The 24,318-nt window shown below is 41.2% G+C and overlaps 1 protein-coding gene across 5 annotated transcripts in view; it reads left to right on the forward strand.

Moving 5' to 3' along the window:
- The window catches only part of LOC124723103 (bone morphogenetic protein receptor type-2), a 371,581-nt gene that overhangs the window by 323,738 nt on the left and 23,525 nt on the right, over positions 1–24,318 (forward strand). For 4 of the 5 annotated variants that reach the window (XM_047248280.1, XM_047248279.1, XM_047248281.1 and 1 more), the window contains 2 exons: positions 1,489–1,701; positions 19,592–19,825. In XM_047248280.1, the coding sequence (XP_047104236.1) occupies positions 1,489–1,701; positions 19,592–19,825 (447 nt within the window). The remainder of the gene's footprint in view (positions 1–1,488; positions 1,702–19,591; positions 19,826–24,318) is intronic. The other variant, XM_047248282.1, reaches the window with a different exon arrangement.

Here is a 24,318-nt window from a genome sequence, read left to right on the forward strand (position 1 = left end):
GATCAGATCTTTGGACACCGTAGGAATCTTGGATGACTGATGTTGTTGTTGATGTTGTTGATGATGATGATGATGAATCACAATGTTGCTGCAACCTGGGGGTTTGTCCTATGCCTGTGATGTGGGGTGGAATACGTGGTGATGCATTAACCACTGCAACTTCTGGCCTCACATTGAGTCATTCTTAGCAGCCTGCCCAAATTTGAACAAGTGTGCGATGTGGAAGATGTCCTCCAATGATAGGCTATCCAGTTTAATTGCCACTGTGTGGACCTCTGGATCAGGTGCCAGTTGAACCATAACGTTAAAAATAAGGAGACTTGATTGGGGCAAGTGAAGTCGCATTTGTGCTGAGACCTTGTAAGTCAGTGGCCCAGGAGCAGTATGATTATCCAGGCTGTCAATGGTATTTGTGAAACTCAAGTCTGGAGGCAACCACGAGATATCTCTGTGAATAATAATTTGCCAACAGAACACGTATCTCCTGAAAGGAGACAGACAGAGGTGCTAATTTTTGGAGCAGAAATAGCATGTTCAGTGAAACCCATGACAGAAATAATAATCACTGCAATGAATCATCCGTGACTTAAAACATCGTGGTATGTTGCTTTAGTTGATGCAAATGTGTGTCCCAGTCCAATGTAACAACACTGATAGATAGAAATAACAGAGGATGTATGGAGACATTGAGTGTGTGTGGTGTTGAGGCCTGGAGCAAACTGTCCTCGTGCACTGGGAGTTTGTCTGCAAGAAGCTGAAGTGACTTTTGCAACAAGTCTATCTGTAGCTGTCATGGTTGCATTAGCTGCTGCTGTTGCTTCAGCAGGCAGACCAATTGCCAATGCTGTATTCACGAGTAGCCAGATAACAGCACACATGTCAGAATGCAGAAGAGAAATGGGTGACGCTACAAGGCGGTAAGGCCACCTGTGAAAGAGGACATGATAGCTAGCAGTAGTCGAGCTAACCACAGCTGATTGAAGGTGGACTATAACTACCAACTGGGGCCATTTCCTCCAGCCAGCATTCAGCTTCAACAGAGCCTGGTACCAGACAAATGATGCACATAATGCAATAGTTGAAATGTATTGAGGAATTGTGAAGAGAGTTTGAAAATGTACAAAATAATCAAGATCACTTTAAAAGTAGTGGAGTAAAAAGAATTATAATAGTATTTTGGTGACAAACTTGGAATTATATTAACAATAGAATTCAGTGATTGAGATGACAAATAATTTGCAATGTTGATAATGTGACAGTGATGAAACAAGAAAATTCAGACAGCCATCCACTTTGTGAAAATAGAATAATGCAGCATTGCATCTTTTCACTCATGTACTCATTCTAGACAGTGTGAAAGTTTTAATTAGACACGCACACATTTCTTATATTTCTGGAAAATCTCTTAACAGTTTTTGTATAAGTTGTGTATACACTATAATATGCTATAGTTTCACAATACATTCATTAGATGAATCCATGTTCTAGGTCACCATCCAACATTTGAACAGATGCAGGTGCTTGTCTCTCGACACAAAGCTCGTCCTTTGTTTCCGGAGGGGTGGCGTGACTGGGCTGCTGTGAGGCTGTTGAGAGAAACAATAGAAGACTGCTGGGACCAGGATGCAGAGGCAAGATTGACTGCCCTCTGTGTTGAAGAGAGGATTCAAGAACTGCCATCACTTTGGGATCGCATGAGAGGTAGAACACGAAACATTTATTTCTAATGCATGAAATAATAAATGTATTAGCTTCTCACAAACTACAACTTCCTTAATGCTATCACTACATTAGAAACTCTTGCCCTTCAAGAGTTGGAACAGCATTCCCAGCACCATCTGAGGAAGCAGGCTGTCTTATGCATGCCTGGGATTACCTATAACCTACAACTTTGATGCAATCCTTCTATAAACCCCTCATAGCTCCCCAACCATGCCTCGCTGACTTGCTCCGCCTTCAATGTCTCCAAACACTTCCTCCACCCACCATGAAAAACACTGCTCTTGAACACTGATCCTGTAACACTGTTCTCAACCTTTCTGCCAAAATTCTGACCACTGCAGAAGTCTCAGCATTGTCTAAAGGCCTCACTTCTAATGCAAAACCTGAGTTCAACCATACTAGACTTACGAAGGACATTCTTTTCTTCACTTGTTCTCCTCAGTGGAAATATTTCTTTGCTATGCACCCCACTGACATCAACCAAAACCTCACACTGAATCTTGTTTAAAACGGTTCCAAGCTCCCTCCAACCATGATCCCACTCCAATTCCACCCAATCATCCTCTGGTTATCTTTCAGGAATTCCTCACTTCTAACTTGACCTCACTTTCCATTCCTAAATCTCTCCCCAGTGAGTTCAACATCAGTCCTATGGAACACAAGGCTGTCAGTAACCCGAAAACCAATTGCGACCTTGTTATCCTTCCCACAAACAAAGGCTCCACCACAGTGGTCATGAATTGTAGTGACTATGTGGTTGAGGACATTTTCCAGTTTTCTGATACCTCTACATACAAACCTTATGACCATTATCCCATCCAGGAAGTCCAAGAGAACCAACAGCAACTATCCAAGGCCTTAGGTCCATCCTAAGACCCGACACCTGAATCCATGTCCCTCCTCACACCAACAGCCATCCACCTTCCGTACTCCTAACTATTAACGGCTCCAGAAACCCAACCCCACATTCTCCCTACTGGTTGTCCGATTGTGGCTGGATACAATGTTCCCACAGAATGAACGTCTGCCTTTGTTGACCAACACCTCCATGACTATTGCACATAACCTCCTCGCCTACATTGCTCACCTCCTTTACCGCCTGTTCCATTACCACCATTGTGGTCACTATGGATCCTGCTTCCTTACACACCATAATTCCCCACGTCCATTGCCTCGCAGCCGTGAATCACTGCCTTTCCCAACAGCGTCCTGATACCTAGCCCACCACCTTATACTTTCTTCCCCACTCCCTCCCTACCTCCATGTGCCAAGGCAACAGCTGTCAATAATCGATACTCAGTAATCAGCCAGCCATGTCCTGACCCACAATTATTTCACTTTCAAAAGCCAAATCTACAAACAACTCTGTGGTACTGCCATGGGAACTCACACAGCACCATTCTATGCCGACTTATTTATGGGTCTTCTGGAGGAATCCTTCCTATCGCATTGACACCTAACCCCTTGTCTGATTCAGATTCATTGATGATATTTTAATGTTCTGGACCCATGACAGGAACAATTTGTTATTTCCTCCATAATCTCTACACTTACTCAGAAATCCACTTAACCTAGTCCTCCTCAATTTGACAAACCACCTTCATAGATGTTGTTCTTCACCTCTCAGATGGCTTCATAAATACATCTGTTCATATCAAGTGCACTAACCACCAAGAGTACATCCACTTCAACATCTGTCACCAATTCTCTATGAAAAAGTCTCTTCCTTACAGCCTCGCTACCTGTGAATGCTGCATCTGCAGTGAAAAAGTAGGAGTTGTCAGAATTTACCAATAACCTTTCCAGAAGCTTCATTGGCAGGCAATATCCTATCCAGATCATCCATAAACAGATCTCTGATACCAGTAAACTTGCTAACCACCCACCAATCAGCAATCCTCTGAACACCTAGTATCACTCTAGCCTTGAAAGCTCAACCACATCATTCAATTGGGTGTTGCCTACCTTTTGCCATACCCTGAGATGGGGGATATCCTATTGGAAATCCTGCTCACATCATACAGAGTAGTGATCCACTGCCCAGCCAACCATACAGAATATCCTTGCCTATCCCTACTCCAATCCTTTTCCAATCCTGCACTTCTTGTGGTCAACCCAGCTGTTACATCTGTCCCATAAACCCTCCCACCACCTCCTACCGCAGTCCAGTCTCAGGCATCTCCTACCCAGTGAAAGGCTGGGCCACGTGTGAAAGCAGCCATGTTATATATAAGGGGTGCAGCAATAACTATACAGCATTCTATGTGAGCATGGCAAGTAATTCACTGGCTGCCTGCCTGAATGGCCAAACTGTGGCAGCATGCAAACTTGAATATCCAATTGCTGAACGTATTGTACACGACAACACAAACACGTTTAACAGTTGCTTCACTACATGGACCCTATGGATGTTCCCTTCCAGCACAATTTTCTATGAACTACAAGGTGGGAATTGTCTCTCCAGAATACCCTGTGCTCCTGCAGTCCCCCCGTCCTGAATCTCTGCTATCATATTTCACACTGCCTCACCTTACCTTCTCTCTTTTGTCCACAGGACTCCACCTTCATCCAGATCATGCACTGCCTTCTCCAATAATACAGACATTCTCTCTCTGTGTCTCTCCCTTTCTCTCCCCCCCCCCCCTTTCTCTCATCCCATCTTCCTCCCTGCATCACCCCTCTTCCCTTCATTTGCTATCCTCTCCCTTTTTCTCCCCTCACCTTGTCTCTCACTTCGTCTCCATCTTACTCTTCTTCAGCTTCTCTCTTTTTGCCACTTCTCCCTTTCTCTATCACTTACATGCTCTACCCTCTGAACTTGTTTCGTATTGTTGGGCAGCCACTGTGTCATCTGTTAAAAGACCTCTCACTGTCTCGCTACCCTCTCCTTGCCTCATACTTTCTTCCCCACTCCCTCCCTACCTCCATGTGCCAAGGCAACAGCAGTCAATAATCGATACTCAGTAATCAATAATAAGTCTCGCTGTGACCACAGGAGTGTGTGTTTGGGTGTCTGTGTGGTTATGTGTGTGAATATGTGTACATTTATGAGAAAAAGAGCAAGAGCTCGAAAGTTAGTGGGAGTATTGTTTTCTGTTACATGTTTCTGTGTACCTCACATCAGTTTGAATGAGTCGAAACAAGGCCCCCGGAGTAGACAATATTCCATTGGAACTACTGACGGCCGTGGGAAAGCCAGTCCTGACAAAACTCTACCATCTGGTGAGCAAGATGTATGAAACAGGCAAAATACCCTCAGACTTCAAGAAGAATGTAATAATTCCAATCCCAAAGAAAGCAGGTGTTGACAGATGTGAAAATTACCGAACTATCAGCTTAATAAGTCACAGCTGCAAAATACTAACACGAATTCTTTACAGACGAATGGAAAAACTAGTAGAAGCCAACCTCGGGGAAGATCAGTTTGGATTCCGTAGAAACACTGGAACACGTGAGGCAATACTGACCTTACGACTTATCTTAGAAGAAAGATTAACGAAAGGCAAACCTACATTTCTAGCATTTTTAGACTTAGAGAAAGTTTTTGACAATGTTGACTGGAATACTCTCTTTCAAATTCTAAAGGTGGCAGGGGTAAAATACAGGGAGCGAAAGGCTATTTACAATTTGTACAGAAACCAGATGGCAGTTATAAGAGTCGAGGGACATGAAAGGGAAGCAGTGGTTGGGAAGGGAGTAAGACAGGGTTGTAGCCTCTCCCCGATGTTGTTCAATCTGTATATTGAGCAAACAGTAAAGAAAACAAAAGAAAAATTCGGAGTAGGTATTAAAATTCATGGAGAAGAAATAAAAACTTTGAGGTTCGCCGATGACATTGTAATTCTGTCAGAGACAGCAAAGGACTTGGAAGAGCAGTTGAATGGAATGGACAGTGTCTTGAAAGGAGGATATAAGATGAACATCAACAAAAGCAAAACAAGGATAATGGAATGTAGTCTAATTAAGTCGGGTGATGCTGAGGGAATTAGATTAGGAAATGAGGCACTTAAAGTAGTAAAGGAGTTTTGCTATTTGGGGAGCAAAATAACTGATGATGGTCGAAGTAGAGAGGATATAAAATGTAGGCTGGCAATGGCAAGGAAAGCGTTTCTGAAGAAGAGAAATTTGTTAACATCCAGTATTGATTTAAGTGTCAGGAAGTCATTTCTGAAAGTATTCGTATGGAGTGTAGCCATGTATGGAAGTGAAACATGGACGATAAATAGTTTGGACAAGAAGAGAATAGAAGCTTTCGAAATGTGGTGCTACAGAAGAATGCTGAAGATTAGATGGGTAGATCACATAACTAATGAGGAAGTATTGAATAGGATTGGGGAGAATAGAAGTTTGTGGCACAACTTTACCAGAAGAAGGGATCGGTTGGTAGGACATGTTCTGAGGCATCAAGGGATCACCAATTTAGTATTGGAGGGCAGCGTGGAGGGTAAAAATCGTAGAGGGAGACCAAGAGATGAATACACTAAGCAGATTCAGAAGGATGTAGGTTGCAGTAGGTACTGGGAGATGAAAAAGCTTGCACAGGATAGAGTAGCATGGAGAGCTGCATCAAACCAGTCTCAGGACTGAAGACCACAACAACAACAACATCTTTTTTCTTCACAATGAAATTAAATTAAAAACAAACTTTTTTAACTTTTTTATTGTAAAGTGCAGGGTAACACTTTTGTGAACACAGATGGAAGTGACCACAAACATTACTTGTTCATGTATAAGGCATATGATAATAGGAAATAGGGGGATTCATGACTTAAGTAATTGGTGAAATGTTGTCAGGGTACTCATTTTTTTATCAGAGTATATAGTAAACTGGTAAAAATTAGGAACTGTATGATTTGTCCCTGCCCTCGCATCCCTCCCGCACCCCATATGATTTCCATGTGACAGTATTGTCTTTTGCAGCATTAAAAATCAAGCTTTAAAACGCTAACTAATGTACACTTTCACTAATGTCTGCAGTGATTATAGTGTGCAACTCCTTGTCTGATCAAAATGATGTGTTTCACACCACAGTAGCTGTGTGGAAACTGTTTACAAAAATTAGCTGTTCATTGTCTTATCCATATTATTTCTCCAAAATTAATTTATAAATGTTTGAAAATGCTATGGGTATGTAAAAGTCTATGATGGACTTTATGCCATGTATTAAGAAGATGCTTTGCACCAAAAAACAACTGTTGTAGATCATGGTACTTATTGGGCATTACTGGGGATGTTCTATAAATGAAATATACTACAGGGTGTCCATAATTAAAATTACATTTTTGAAACACTGTAGAAAGAGAACCAGTGCTAAGAATGAAGTCAAATCTGAACAGCATACACTACTGGCCATTAAAATTGCTACACCACGAAGATGATGTGCTACAGATGCGAAATTTAACCGACAGGAAGAAGATGCTATGATATGCAAATGATTAGCTTTTCAGAGTATTCACACAAGTTCGGCGCCGGTGGTGACACCTACAACGTGCTGACATGAGGAAAGTTTCCAACCGATTTCTCATACAAAAACAGCAGTTGACAGGCGTTGCCTGGTGAAACGTTGTTGTGATGCCTCATGTAAGGAGGAGAAATGAGTACCATCATGTTTCCGACTTTGATAAAGGTCAAATTGTAGCCTATTCTGATTGCGGTTTATCATATCACGACACTGCTGCTCGCATTGGTCGAGATCCAATGATTGTTAGCAGAATATGGAATTGGTGGGCTCAGGAGGGTAATACGGAACGCTGTGGTGGATCCCAACGGCCTCTTATCACTAGCAGTCAAGATGACAGACATCTTATCCACATGGCTGTAACGGATCATGCAGCCTCGTCTTGATCCCTGAGTCAACAGATGGGGACGTTTGCAAGACAACAACCATCTACACGAACAGTTTGACAAGTTCGACAAGTTTCATATCAGCGCACGCTCCGCTGCAGAGTGAAAATATCATTCTGGAAACATCCCCCAGGCTGTGGCTAAGCCATGTCTATGCAATATCCTTTCTTTCAGGAGTGCTAGTTCTGCAAGGTTCGCAGGAGAGCTTCTGTAAAGTTTGGAAGGTAGGAGACGAGATACTGGCAGAAGTAAAGCTGAGAGACCAGGCGTGAGTCGTGCTTCGGTAGCTCAGATGGTAGAGCACTTGCCCACGAAAGGCAAAGGTCCCGAGTTTGAGTCTCGGTCGGGCACACAGCTTTAATCTGCCAGGAAGTTTCATATCAGCGCACACTCCGCTGCAGAGTGAAAATCTCGTTCTGGAAACATCCCCCAGGCTGTGGCTAAGCCATGTCTCCGCAATATCCTTTCTTTCAGGAGTGCTAGTTCTGCAAGGTTCGCAGGAGAGCTTCTGTAAAGTTTGGAAGGTAGGAGACGAGATACTGGCAGAAGTAAAGCTGTGAGACCGGGCGTGAGTCGTGCTTCGGTAGCTCAGATGGTAGAGCACTTGCCCGCGAAAGGCAAAGGTCCCGAGTTCGAGTCTCGGTCGGGCACACAGTTTTAATCTGCCAGGAAGTTTCAGTTCGACAATGTTTGCAGCAACATGTACTATCAGCTCGGAGACCGTGGCTGCAGTTACCCTTGATGCTGCATCACAGACAGGAGCACCTGCTATGGTGTACTCAATGCCGAACCTGGGTGCACGAATGGCAAAACGTCATTTTTTCCAATGAATCCAGGTTCTGTTTACAGCATCATGATGGTCGCATCCGTGTTTGGCGACATCGTGGTGAACCCACATTGGAAGCATGTATTTGTCATCGCCATACTGGCATTATCACCCGGCGTGATGGTATGGGGTGCCATTGGTTACACATCTCGCTCACCTGTTGTTTGCATTGACGGCACTTTGAACAGTGGACGTTACATTTCAGATGTGTTACGCCCGTGGGTCTACCATTCATTCGATCCCTGCGAAACCCTACATTTTAGCAGGATAATGCACGACCGCATGTTGCAGTCCTGTACGGGCATTTCTGGATACAGAAAATGTTCGACTGCTGCCCTGGCCAGCACATTCTCCAGATCTCTCACCAATTGAAAACGTCTGGTCAATGGTGGCCGAGCAACTGGCTCGTCGCAATACGCCAGTCGCTACTCTTGATGAACTATGGTATCGTGTTGAAGCTGCATGGGCAGCTGTACCTGTACATGCCATCAAAGCTTTGTTTGACTCAATGCCCAGGTGTATCAAGGCTGTTATTACGGCCAGAGGTGGTTGTTATGGATACTGATTTCTCTGTATCTATACACGCAAATTGCATGAAAATGTAATGACATGTCAGTTCTAGTATAATATATTTGTCCAATGAATACCGGTTTATCATCTGCATTTCTTCTTGGTGTGGCAATTTTAATGGCCAGTAGTGTATTATTGACACAAGGGGAGATGTCGTAGACCAAAAATAAAATTTAACGAAAATTTTACCAATAGATGGCACTGTAAATATCTTAACATAAATGGGGTCGGCTGCAAATGACAGGCGAATGGCAATACTATGGTTGTTGTTTGAGTTGCACATTACACCATTTATATTGTTTATATGAACCATGGACCTTGCCGTTGGTGGGGAGGCTTGCGTGCCTCAGCGATACAGATAGCCGTACCGTAGGTGCAACCACAACGGAGGGGTATCTGTTGAGAGGCCAGACAAACGTGTGGTTCCTGAAGAGGGGCAGCAGCCTTTTCAGTAGTTGCAAGGGCAACAGTCTGGATGATTGACTGATCTGGCCTTGTAACAATAACCAAAACGGCCTTGCTGTGCTGGTACTGCGAACGGCTGAAAGCAAGGGGAAACTACAGCCGTAATTTTTCCCGAGGGCATGCAGCTTTACTGTATGATTACATGATGATGGCGTCCTCTTGGGTAAAATATTCCGGAGGTAAAATAGTCCCCCATTCGGATCTCCGGGCGGGGACTACTCAAGAGGATGTCGTTATCAGGAGAAAGAAAACTGGCGTTCTACGGATCGGAGCGTGGAATGTCAGATCCCTTAATCGGGCAGGTAGGTTAGAAAATTTAAAAAGGGAAATGGATAGGTTGAAGTTAGATATAGTGGGAATTAGTGAAGTTCGGTGGCAGGAGGAACAAGACTTCTGGTCAGGTGACTACAGGGTTATAAACACAAAATCAAATAGGGGTAATGCAGGAGTAGGTTTAATAATGAATAGGAAAATAGGAATGCGGGTAAGCTACTACAAACAGCATAGTAAACGCATTATTGTGGCCAAGATAGATACGAAGCCCACGCCTACTACAGTAGTACAAGTTTATATGCCAACTAGCTCTGCAGATGACGAAGAAATTGAAGAAATGTATGATGAAATAAAAGCAATTATTCAGATTGTGAAGGGAGACGAAAATTTAATAGTCATGGGTGACTGGAATTCGAGTGTAGGAAAAGGGAGAGAAGGAAACATAGTAGGTGAATATGGATTGGGGGACAGAAATGAAAGAGGAAGCCGCCTGGTCGAATTTTGCACAGAGCACAACATAATCGTAACTGACACATGGTTTAAGAATCATGAAAGAAGGTTGTATACATGGAAGAACCCTGGAGACACTAAAAGGTATCAGATAGATTATATAATGGTAAGACAGAGATTTAGGAACCAGGTTTTAAATTGTAAGACATTTCCAGGGGCAGATGTGGACTCTGACCACAATCTATTGGTTATGACCTGTAGATTAAAACTGAAGAAACTGCAAAAAGGTGGGAATTTAAGGAGATGGGACCTGGATAAACTAAAAGAACCAGAGGTTGTACAGAGATTCAGGGAGAGCATAAGGGAGCAATTGACAGGAATGGGGGAAATAAATACAGTAGAAGAAGAATGGGTAGCTTTGAGGGATGAAGTAGTGAAGGCAGCAGAGGATCAAGTAGGTAAAAAGACGAGGGCTAGTAGAAATCCTTGGGTAACAGAAGAAATATTGAATTTAATTGATGAAAGGAGAAAATATAAAAATGCAGTAAGTGAAACAGGCAAAAAGGAATACAAACGTCTCAAAAATGAGATCGACAGGAAGTGCAAAATGGCTAAGCAGGGATGGCTAGAGGACAAATGTAAGGATGTAGAGGCCTATCTCACTAGGGGTAAGATAGATACCGCCTACAGGAAAATTAAAGAGACCTTTGGAGATAAGAGAACGACTTGTATGAATATCAAGAGCTCAGATGGAAACCCAGTTCTAAGCAAAGAAGGGAAAGCAGAAAGGTGGAAGGAGTATATAGAGGGTCTATACAAGGGCGATGTACTTGAGGACAATATTATGGAAATGGAAGAGGATGTAGATGAAGATGAAATGGGAGATATGATACTGCGTGTAGAGTTTGACAGAGCGCTGAAAGACCTGAGTCGAAACAAGGCCCCCGGAGTAGACAATATTCCATTGGAACTACTGACGGCCGTGGGAGAGCCAGTCCTGACAAAACTCTACCATCTGGTGAGCAAGATGTATGAAACAGGCGAAATACCCTCAGACTTCAAGAAGAATATAATAATTCCAATCCCAAAGAAAGCAGGTGTTGACAGATGTGAAAATTACCGAACTATCAGCTTAATAAGTCACAGCTGCAAAATACTAACACGAATTCTTTACAGACGAATGGAAAAACTAGTAGAAGCCAACCTCGGGGAAGATCAGTTTGGATTCCGTAGAAACACTGGAACACGTGAGGCAATACTGACCTTATGACTTATCTTAGAAGAAAGATTAAGGAAAGGCAAACCTACATTTCTAGCATTTTTAGACTTAGAGAAAGCTTTTGACAATGTTGACTGGAATACTCTCTTTCAAATTCTAAAGGTGGCAGGGGTAAAATACAGGGAGCGAAAGGCTATTTACAATTTGTACAGAAACCAGATGGCAGTTATAAGAGTCGAGGGACATGAAAGGGAAGCAGTGGTTGGGAAGGGAGTAAGACAGGGTTGTAGCCTCTCCCCGATGTTGTTCAATCTGTATATTGAGCAAACAGTAAAGAAAACAAAAGAAAAATTCGGAGTAGGTATTAAAATTCATGGAGAAGAAATAAAAACTTTGAGGTTCGCCGATGACATTGTAATTCTGTCAGAGACAGCAAAGGACTTGGAAGAGCAGTTGAATGGAATGGACAGTGTCTTGAAAGGAGGATATAAGATGAACATCAACAAAAGCAAAACAAGGATAATGGAATGTAGTCTAATTAAGTCGGGTGATGCTGAGGGAATTAGATTAGGAAATGAGGCACTTAAAGTAGTAAAGGAGTTTTGCTATTTGGGGAGCAAAATAACTGATGATGGTCGAAGTAGAGAGGATATAAAATGTAGGCTGGCAATGGCAAGGAAAGCGTTTCTGAAGAAGAGAAATTTGTTAACATCCAGTATTGATTTAAGTGTCAGGAAGTCATTTCTGAAAGTATTCGTATGGAGTGTAGCCATGTATGGAAGTGAAACATGGACGATAGAAGCTTTCGAAATGTGGTGCTACAGAAGAATGCTGAAAATTAGATGGATAGATCACATAACTAATGAGGAAGTATTGAATAGGATTGGGGAGAAGAGAAGTTTGTGGCACAACTTTACCAGAAGAAGGGATCGGTTGGTAGGACATGTTCTGAGGCATCAAGGGATCACCAATTTAGTATTGGAGGGCAGCGTGGAGGGTAAAAATCGTAGAGGGAGACCAAGAGATGAATACACTAAGCAGATTCAGAAGGATGTAGGTTGCAGTAGGTACTGGGAGATGAAAAAGCTTGCACAGGATAGAGTAGCATGGAGAGCTGCATCAAACCAGTCTCAGGACTGAAGACCACAACAACAACATGCATTACTGCACAAGTTTGGCAGTCAATAATTGTGACACTTTTAGTCAGGTTAGCCCATCCACCACATCGGATGGGGAAAATTGGTTTTTAAATGTCCTGAAAAAAATAGCATAAAACGCAAAATGACATCAGTTTTTAACTGTCCTGGGGCCAAAAACTGCATAAAAAGGAAGATGACATTGGTTTATAATTGTTTTGAGATGGGTGCAAGACATGTGCAGTATGCTGTCCACCATTTTCAACCACAAGTTGAAATCAAGAAACAGCATGTTCCACAACAGATCGGAGGGTCATTGGGAGTCATGTTTAGAATTTGTTGTGCAATGCATGCATTCAGTTCAGCTGTGTTCATAACTGAAACACTGAACATGCTAGTTTTCCACTACTCCCACAGCTAGAAGTCACAACCAGGTGAGGTGGCACAGTGGTTAGCACATTGGACTTGCATTTGGGAGGACGATGGTTCAAACCCATGTCTGGCCATCCTAATGTAGGTTTTCTGTGATTTCCCTAAATTGCTTCAGGCAAATGCCGGGTGATTCCTTTGAAAGAGCACAGCTGACTTCCTTCCCCATCCTTCCCTAATCCGATGGGACCGATGACCTCACTGTTCGGCTCCCTCCCCCAACCAATCAACCAACCATTTGACCAACCAGTAGTCACACGGATTAAGGTCAGGTGATCTGGCGAGCATGGCTGTAGAGAAATGACAGCTAACAATTGTCCTGTTTCTGAAATGCCTTTGCAGCAGCCACTGCACTGTCTGCATTAAGTGCAGAGGAGTGCCATCTTGCTCCTACCCACACATCCACACTGTTGAGGAGTTGAAATGACAATGGTGCACCAAAGACTCTCATAGCATTTACCAGTAACAGTACAGGTAACAGGACTGCAAAAAATATGGCTCTATGATAAATGATGCCATCAGCCTGCACCACACAGTCACCTTTGCAGAGTGAAATGGTACCAGTTGATGTGTGTGAGGGTTTCCCATTACCAATATTCTACAATTATTTGTATTGACATGCCCTTGGAGATGGAAATGGGCTTTCATCTGTCCAAAAAATATTCAATGGCCATACATTGTCCACTTCCACGTGGGCAAGAAGTTCCACAGCAAATGTTTGTTTTGGTGGCAGGTCAGCAAGAAGGAACTCCTGAACATAGATGATTTTTTTATGGACAGGAATGCAGGATGTTTTGTAGGATTCTGAGCACTATGTTTGCAGGCATGTCTAACATTCAGGCAATTCCCTGTTCGCTGCATGTTTGCACACCACCAATCGACTCCTCCTGCAATGCTGTGGCCACATCTTTGACAGACACTGGATCAACTGCTTTCCTCCCTCTGCCACATTGCAATTCAAAAGAATGTGTTTTTTTAATTTCGTAATCATTTTCTTGAGACCGAAAGTAGATGTCGGACCAATGTCTTCTTTTCATACCCTTGAGTGTCTGGAACTTTTTCAGGGCTACTGGCACACGATCACCATTCTTGTAAAAGAACTTTACCAGTAGCATGCAATCCTTCATGGAGGCATTCATGTTGAGGTCTTGGATGCAAATTGAGGAACAGCCATGTGCCACGTTTTTGTCTGATGTGCATATTCTGGTGCTTACAGTGCCATCTGTTGATCAAATTTTTGTTGTTCCATGGTGTTACCCCCTGCATCAATAATTTGCTATTCTAATTTGATGTCATTCTGAGCAGTGATTCTCTTTCTACAGCATTTTAAAACTGGAACTTTAGCTGCGGACACCCTATATACTCCAGGATTTTTTCATCATTATTCTGCCAGTTTTATCATATGTTTATCAGATTGTGTTTTTACTTCTGTTGCAACACACACACACACACACACACACACACACACACACACACACACACACACACACGTGGGGGGGGGGGGGGAGAGAGAGAGACTAGTGATATGTTTATTCTTTCATTATAGTAAATGCAGTATTGTATTAGTTGAAATAGATCACTATTTTACATTGTTGTATAAAATAACAGATTTTGGGTATGATAAAGTGGTGATTAATTGTACACTTAAGCAAATAGGACCTGAAATAATCCCTAGATAGGAGAAATAAGATTTGAAAATAATCGAGAAAAAAACTGGTAAAATTTTTACGTTCATACTCTACAGGCTACTGTATGGTATATGCCAAAGGATACTTCATTTCTGTATTAGGGATTGTCTGTCCTGATCCATTTTTGGGATTTAATAAGGGAACAATGACTGACTGTATGCTTCTGTACTTGCCATAATCTCTCTCATCTTAATCCAATGATACCTGCATGAGATGACTGATAGTTGCAGCAGAGTTGTCCCACAGTATTCCTTGTATACTCTTCTTCTTCTTCTTCTTCTTCTTCTGCTGCTGCTGCTGCTGCTTTTCTTCCTGATCTTATCCTATGTCTTCATGGATCAGCTTGTTATTGTATTGGGTTTGGTGATATTAGTGGTAAAAGGTGGCTACATCCCCTTTATGTCACCACCCCTTCCCTCGGGGAGTTAACTTGAGTACACCATCTGTCTGTCTCTAGTGTTATCACCTGAAAAGTGTGAGGTGTTTTCTAAATATTATCAAATTGTGAGGTGGGACGTGGTTACCAACCCAGTATTCACCTAGTCGGACAAGGGGAACCGCATGAAAGTCACATTCAGGCTTGTCAGCACACCAGTCTTCGTTGATAATCCACTGGACAGATTCAGTCTGGGCCAGCACACCTCTCCAAATAACAGAATCAGCATGATAATGTGCACAGATATCTGGCTGGGTGAAACGCAGCTTCCAGATGATGAAGTAGAAGTCAAGAGAGAAGATCAGCACAGATTATGAACTATGTTATGTGAAGACTATAGAAACAATAAGCTTGTTAAGTCCTTTGCACAAGAAGAAATTGGGTACATAATTGTAAGGCTGAAAAAGAAAAAAACCTCCAGGACTGGATGGGACTCCTGCCAAAGTCATAAAAGCCCTATATGTGACTAAATAGATATCTACATGTAATAACTGTATGAGCAGTGTCTGTCGCAAGGAATGGCCCCTGCACTGTGGAAGTTTGCTGAGGTGGTGATTGTTAGTAAAGGGTAGGCAACTGAAGACAAAATTAACAAGATAATCTCACCAGCACGGATGTTTATTCTATGTACACACTTACGATGATGATAAATATAACTGGCACTTTTGAAAATCTGAGGTTGCCGTATTTCTTTTTTCGTCTTAGGGAGTTGGAGTGCCCAGAGCCATTGTACAGCTGCCTGAGAGACTATTGCTGTGGGAGAGATCCATCTTTAATATGCTGAGGGAAGGAAATAATGAAGACCCTAACAAAAGGCTGTCCATAGGGATTAGTGTATGGTCCGGAGTCCTGGGATGTAGCATTGTAGCCCATAGTTCAGAAGTTACGTGACAGTGGTGACAAGAGAACTGGTGGCATTTGCAGATGATGTGTTGTTCATCATAAGCAATGGTTCCAGAAGAATTGTAGAAGACAACTGGAATGCAGTGCTCCAGAAACCTAAAGGATAGTGTCAAAGTGTCAAATTATCACTAACATCTCACAAAACTATGTACCTTATGCTGAAAGGCAACATAGCAAGAAATCTTAAAATGAAATTAAACACTATAACAAATAGAAAAAGTGTAGTAACAAGATCTGGGGTTATCCTTGGACAAATGTCATAATTTTGCACAGCCAATAAAGGAGGCAAGCAGAAATGGTACCATTGTGGTGCATAAAATGATAACTATCACAAATAGGGAATTTTGATGTCACTTGAAAATAATCTGAGCATGCCACCAATCTATATTAGCATCAGTTTTAGGACATGATGTGAGCATTTAGGCTCATACATTGCAGCTTGTCAAGTCTGAAGAGTTCCGTGAGGAGTGCTACTAAGATTAATGGGCATCCCAATCAATACAGTGTTAATAATTCTAGGAATGTGGCCATTGGACGTGGAAGTTGGAAAATGGGAGCAGAGCAGTATATTGTATAAAGAAAGGCAATCAGATGAAAATATGTAGGATACTCGGAACTGAGTTCAGTACGAAAAAGTTATTACAACATCGGATATTACAACTGCGGAAAAATGAATGGGACTCTTCAGGCAAAAGCAGAACATATGAATTTCTCCCTAATATAAGGGAGATGCTAAAAATGAGATTTCTTCAACTGTTGAGTGGACTGATACATTACCTGACTGATCATGGCCCACATGCTATGTGTCTTTACAAAATTAAAATTCAGGTTAAGGATAGTTGCGCCTGTGGCAGTGTGGGCACTCCAAAGTACACATTTTGGGATTGTGCGCTCTACAAAGATGGAGTCAGTAATAGTGGTCAGGCATTAAGGATGCTGGATGCCAAAGCAGCATTGAGGAATGGGTCAACCTGGTGCATCTTGGGTGATACTGCAGCTGCAGTACCCAGGAAGGCCAAGGAAGACTTCATGAAACATTCAACCACATGGCAGCATGCTGTCATCCCAACTAGATAAGATACTCTTCAGTTGAAGAGAAGGCATCTGAGGTTGACAACCACTGAATGAAATGGTCTTTCAATAATTTATGTTGCTTTGGTGCAAGTGATCATGGGAGAAGTGTGGATCCTAAGAAATTCCTGAATTGTGCAATCACTTGCAAAGTGAAAGTGCTGCTTACTTACTACCCCATGTGCAACTAATGCTGCTGGCAATGACTGTTGATTGGGGTAGTATGGGGGCAGATCCAGCAGTGGAAACAAACGGTTGAGCTGTGCCCTAATAAATGAATACATACAGAACAGATTCTATAGTGCTTATTTTTAGTGCTTAATATTAGTAGTTGGGTAATTGTTTAAGGGGTTTTTATTTTAGTTTTGTAATGGTAGGAAATAGTTGTAATGTTATCATTTTTGAAGAATTGGCATTTTTTCTAAATAATTATAAGTACCAGGATTAAATAATTAATACATACATTTATTACAAGCCAGAATAAAGTGACTGTATGGCCTATGTTAGCTTCCTAGATAATATCATTTAAGGTGAAGAATAAATGATAACAACAACATCTGAGTGGTAATCTTGCTCATATATTAGGACTCTGAAATATATTCATCATGGTTTCGTGAGGACACCACCATCTTCCTTCCAAAGACTTCCATTTAAATTTCATGAGCTTCTCTGTTACACTTTCTTATTGGTCATACTGACCTATTAGGATAACAGCAGGATTCCTGTAAATTATTTTGAGGTTTGTTGTCTTGCCTTTGTGATAAGGTCTTGAGACACTGGTGTGGTACTCTGAACTTGGCCACATTAGAGTTTGTATACAGTTTCCCTTACAGATGTATGGCATTTTTTCAGAATCCTTCTAGCAAATCTGAGACTTCCATTGACCTTCCATAATACTGGTTTTACGCAATTGCCCCATTTCATATCACTTCCTAGTGTTATCTCTAAATACTTACTCAATGTGACATGTTTGAAATGTTCACCAGTAATCTTGTAATCAGATAAAATTGAATTCTTTGTACTTCTTATGGACATTATCTTGCATTTATCAACATTTAAACAGAGCAGTTTGTAATAACACCTAGTGGTAATTTTCTTAAAGTCTTTCTGCATTTCATTGCAATTGCCAGTGATAATATTTTCCTGTAGACAACAATTGTCTTGGTGAACAGTATGATAGTGCTCCTTGACTCTATCTGAAAAGTCATTTTTGTGTATGGAGAACACTGAAGGTCATATTAGGCTTTATTGAGGTACATTAAACATTATTTTAATTTCTTATGAACATTCACAGCCCAGAACAATGTACTATTAATCAGATATTCACCCAGATACTGGATACATGGGAGATACTCTGTATGATTCTATACCAGTTACTAGTTGACAATGTGGTAGTGCTGAACACCTTTCAGAAACATAGGAAGATGGAATCTACCTGTTCGGTTGCATCTAATGCGTGCAACATGTTATATATGCATAAAGCACAAGTGGTTTTTCCCAAATCTGTGCTGGCTTTATGAGGGAAGCTTCTTTTTCTCCAGGAATGTCAAACTGTATGAGCTTATTCATAAATAAAAGCTAGAGAAGGACAAAATTCCACAGAATTTTCAATGGATAATGTAATTACATTTCTATCAGGGAATGGTGCTTTGATTTCTATGAGTAGTCTTAACTGTTTTTCAGTGTCGCATGTGGTCATATCTATCATTTTTGTGGCAGTGAATACATCTTAAATGTGGAATTTAATATTCTGCTTTTTGTTTGCTGTCCTTAGTTTTAACACACAAATGATCCACAAGATGAATGAAAAGAATTTCTTAGGACTTTCTGGTAGATCTTTCATCAGGATTAGACTTTAGAAATTATTGCAGGCTTCACATATAACTCTCACAGGTCCATGAGTTGCCATTAATTTCATATTAGTATCCCAGCAGTCTCTTTTGTAGCGATAGTGTAGTAGTCTGCTTTCACAACATTCTCTAAATGGTGGCTCTTTCCTGTCTTTGACCTTTAATCACAATTGTGTGCATGTCAGATTTTACCAAAATTTTCTCAGTTCATATTTTTGCCACTTTTTTAATGACCGTCTGTTAGTTTGACCAAGCACCAATACTTTCTTAGCCTTCTTGATGACCATTTTGTGTTTTTCTTTATTGTTCTAATAATAACAGCATGTCAGTAATATCCTTTCAGTGATGGCACTCACAAAAAATTTTTTGTTTGTTTGTTTGTAGCAAGGAAGTCTAAAATATTTCTTTCACTTGTGGCTGAATTACTTTGCATTAATGTTGTCCTTACTACCCATACTGTATGTGTTGTGTTTCCAGCCAGTACCATGCAAGTTAAAGTCACCACTTACTAGTACAGTATGCTTGGTGCATTCCTGGACTGTCAGGTTTAGGCTTCCACTTTGCAGCCAAAGTGGGAGCCAGTGTCTAAAATTCAGTAAGTCACATGAGATTATTTCAGTCTGTGTTCCTTGAGGAAACTACTGTTATGTAAATCACTTAATTCTTTAATTAAAGGAATGATACTATTAATATTGTTTTTATATTTCAGCAGCTATAACAACATCAGGAATGAGTCCTACTGTCAATCCTACAGTCAATCCCACGTTCACATCTACAACACTGAGTCAGCTACCTGGTGTAGTTCGGACTACCAATAACAATAACAACAGCAGCAGTGGCACCAATACCAACTATAACTACAATAATAATTCAAGTAACATGGGTCATATGATCAGTTCTGGTTTACATGAGAAGCAACTACCAGATTCTCTGGAAAATACTGGTATGTATAATGAATCTATTGTTCATTCCCATAATAGCTCTCATGATTTTTTTTTCTTTAGCTTGAACACTCTCAGGTGCCTTCTCAACACTCCAAAAATTATGCTATATCTTATTACAACTGCTATAATACATGCATGATAAACAATTTTCTTAACAACTAAGTCATTTATTTTATTAAGAACCCTCACTGTATGAAAAAATTGTTTTATCACTTCACAAAGCAATCCATGTGATCTGTTCATGACACACTTTTGTTCATCCTAACACCACGAAATTTAACAGAGTCTGCAGTGACCAGTTCTCTGCCCCCATAATTTAACTGTGATATATAATCAGCATTTTGGTCCTTAAATGTACAATTTTTGTTTTTGTAGTCTGCAACATACCATGTAATCTTTACGGTAAGCAGCAATCTATCTTTTCCTACATTGTTAACTTTGTATTTGATGATTTACTACGGAGTTCAGGAGATCTTATTTTACAGTTATGGAAATTTGTGTTTTTGGTGGGTGGGAATATGCAAATCAAATCGTGGCCTACACTTCAAAAGGAGTGGGGAAAAGGGTAATAGGCACTTTGGTTGAGAAAATAAGAGGATGAACAGTCACACAGCACAGTTTATCCTTAGCAGTTCAAAAAATTGCAATAAAAAAAGAAAAACCTAGGTGTAAATTCATCATAAAGCTTCAAAATATTGCAGACGTGATGAACACAGTGAGACACACTTGGGCAGCTCAGCTGGTAGAGCACTTGGTGGCTGCAAAAGGCAAAGGTCTCGCATTTGAGTCTCAGTCCGACACACAGTTTTAATCTGCCAGGAAGTTTTATATCAGTGCACACTCCACTGCAGAGGGAAAAATCACGTTCTGGAAATATCACACAGGCTGTGGCTAAGCCATGTCTCCAAAACGTCCTGTCTTCCAGGAGCACGTCTTGCAAGTTTCCCAGGAGAGCTTCTGTGAAGTTTGGAATGTAGGAAATGAGACAGTGGTAGAAGTAAAGCTGTGAGGATGGGTCGTGAGTCGTGCTTGGGTAGCTCAGTTGGTAGAGCACTTGCCCATGAAAGGCAAAGGTCGTGAGTTCTACGCTCGGTGTCTGGCACACAGTTTTAATCTGACAGGAAGTTTCATATCAGTGCCACACTTGACTTCAGAGCAAAAATTCTCATTCTGTAACCATCTTGCCTGCTTAAATAAATAAGGATTTAAGTGCCAGTCAAACGCAGAAATACAGTGATAACAATGTAGAGGTGGCTTATAAGTTAGCAGCTCTTTAATGCAAAAGATATATGAAAAAAATGATGGTATGACACATGTATGTTAAAAACAGCCATAAAATTCAAAACTATAGACACACAATTTTTGCCTGCAAATATCGCATAAGAACAATTGTGTGGGAACTGGCATTTGGTAACAGCACAGTTCCAATAACAATACTTTACAGATACACACTGAAATATTTTTTGATGTTTGAATAAATACTTCAAATAGTACTGTTTACTATCACTCACGCAAGTGGAAGCATACAATAATTTGGTGCAACTTCACTTTTAATATGTTGAAAGAGTTGAAACAAAGACATAACACAGAAATAGTATTTAGTTCTTATAATTTGTGGCATCACTTGTAAACTTTGTGTTCCTCTTCATCAGACCTTGACTAGTTTAACAAAGAAAATAAGAAGACAGAGTTGTTATACGTTTAAGAGCTATGTACAGTTCTTATAGTTAACAGCATTTTTCTAATTTATAAAACTTGTCCTAGTCGCAAAATGGAGAAAATAGTATAATTTTTACCTACATGGGTGAAAAAGATGTGTAAAGTTCTCAAACTGTCAAGAAGAGAGGCATTAGCCACTGACTCCACTATAGGGGGAGTGTTGAAATGTTGTCCGTGCAAAGTTGTATATTAACAATGCCTGCCTCAAGTTGCGCGGGGGGAGGGGGGGGGGGGGGTTGGCCTGAGCCATTGCTTCAAGATCAGTACACTACAGAATAATAAAACCATTCCATCAATCATTTGTGGTGATTATTTGGCATCAACAGCCTTAATAATTTCTGATTACTCTTTCTAAACCGGAGGAAAAGTATGTGGGATTGCAGTTTGGCTAGGGTGAATGCATGTTTCCGGACTGAATGTAAATAATGTGGTATAGGATTAGGGTACATAGTGGGTAACTGGTGGGTAGGGAAATTAAATAACTAAAGTTAGAATAGTAATAATAAGAAGAAGGAATAAAACAAGGAAGGAAGGACGAGAAAGAAAGGAAAATGTGTTGATAATGTTCAATACTACAGGAAGACCACTAAATAAGAAAAGTACGGATAAAGGTTGACCAGACCAAGCAAGTATGTCCAGATCAGGGGAAATGAACACACGTTGCTGAAAAAAAGATCGTGAGTGTTGCAAAAAGGATTGCGAGTGGACCTCTGTCCACATTAAACCCACAAACAAACAACATACCTTCACTTTGACAGCTGCCATCCATTCCACATCAAACGCTCCCTTCCCTACAGCCTAGGTATTCGTGGCAAACGTATCTGCTCCAGTGACGAATCCCTCAACAATTACACCAATAACCTGCCCAGTGCGTTCCTCTCCCGCAACTATCCTGCAGTCCTTGTCCACAAACAGATCTCCCAAGCAATACATTCCTCCCCATCCAACAACAATGTTCCTACCCCCAGACCACACAGCATCACCCCCCTTGTCACCCAATATTATCCTGGCCTCGAATACATCAACAAATTACTCCGCCAGGGATATGACTTTCTCAAGTCAAGCCCTGAAATGAGATCATCCCTTGACAATATTCTCCCCACACCACCCAGAGTTGCCTTTCGTTGCACCCCTAACCTCCGTAACATCCTTGTCAAACCCTACAATATTCCCAGACCACCTTCTCTACCCAGCGGTTCCTACCCCTGTAACCCCGCTGCAAAACCTGTCCCATGCATCACCCCACAACCACCTACTCCAGCCCAGCTACTGGTAAAACATACACAATTCAAGGCAGGGCCACATGAGAAACAACACGTCATTTATCAGCTGACATGCCTGCACTGCACAGGCTTTTACATCAGTATGATGACAATTAAACTGGCTGGCGCATGAACAGGCACAGACGAACTGTCCGCTGAGGAGATGTCCAATACCCAGTAGCAGAGCATGCCCTCCAGCATAATTCTAGGGACCTAGGAACCTGCTACACCGTACGTGCCATTTGGCTTCTCCCACCCAACACCAGTCCCTCGGAACTGCGGAGATGGGAACTTGCACTCCAACACATCCTTTCATCCCGCCATCCCCCTGGACTGAACCTACATTAACCAACCTCACTCCCATTTACTCTTCAGTCTTATCCTTTTTCCCTCTCCTCTTTAGCCATTTACGCATCTTTTCTTCCTACATAGTTGTGTTTATCTTTATACTATGTACCTCTTTACTTCTGTATGCATCCTCTTTAGTTTGAAGCTGGCCCAGTACTTACAGTAGAATATCTTTGGCTTCCCTCTGACGATCATGCCTCCATCCTTACTACTCTCCCTGTTTACCTTGCCCTGTTGCTTCATAACCTGGGTTGTGAGTAACTGAATCCACTTTTCCTTCTTCCCTTTTTCCCCCCTCTCCTCACTGATGAAGGAACAAAGTTCCGAAAGCTAGGAATGTAAATTTTCTGTTCTGTTTTGTGTATCTATTGGCTGTACTGAGCTGAGGTAAGTACTGGCCAGCCCCTCTATCTCTTTGTTAGTATTTGTTTCACATCTTTATATGAGATTTTCCATTAATCATTTACAAACAAGTTTATTGGCTGCAGACCAATTTAATCAAGAGCCAAGGGTGTCTTGCTTAATCTTATCAAGATCTGGGATGCTGCAATGTGAAGTAAGTAAAGTTGTATTGTCGTAATAGCAGATTACAGACTGTGGTACACAATGGGGCAGATTGTTGATGGCCAGAATGAAAAAGAAGGTGTCAAACACAGAGCCCTGTGAAATACCTGTACCAGTTTTTACTGAAGTAAAACGTCTGTTTCTAATTGAGCCAAACTGTCTTCTGTTGTTCAGGTAGGATGAAAGTACTGCTAATATAGATTTTGTATACCATAATACGCCAGTTTTGCCGATAATATTTTGAAAGGAATGCAGTGAAGTGCTTTACTTCAGTCACATCATAAAATTATCTTATTTTCAAAAGCTATTAAAGCCTGAAGAACATTTTCCTGGACAGCTACAGTGGTATTTTTACCTGGTTGAAATCCCTACCGATTGCTGCAAAAAAGGTCATGCTTTTAAAAATAATTGGTTAATTGAATGTAAATGAGTCTCTAAAATGTTTTTGAGAGTATTGGCATGACAGAAACTGGTCAGTAGTTATAGTGTAGGGTTATCATCCTTTTTTAATATGGGCATAATTTTTGAAAATTTTAGTGAATCTGGAAAAAATCCATTCTTCAAACCTTTAGTAAAAATTACACTTTGTGGTTTACATA

The sequence above is a fragment of the Schistocerca piceifrons genome, chromosome X (genome assembly GCF_021461385.2).
Source record: "Schistocerca piceifrons isolate TAMUIC-IGC-003096 chromosome X, iqSchPice1.1, whole genome shotgun sequence".
Classification (NCBI taxonomy): domain Eukaryota; kingdom Metazoa; phylum Arthropoda; class Insecta; order Orthoptera; family Acrididae; genus Schistocerca; species Schistocerca piceifrons.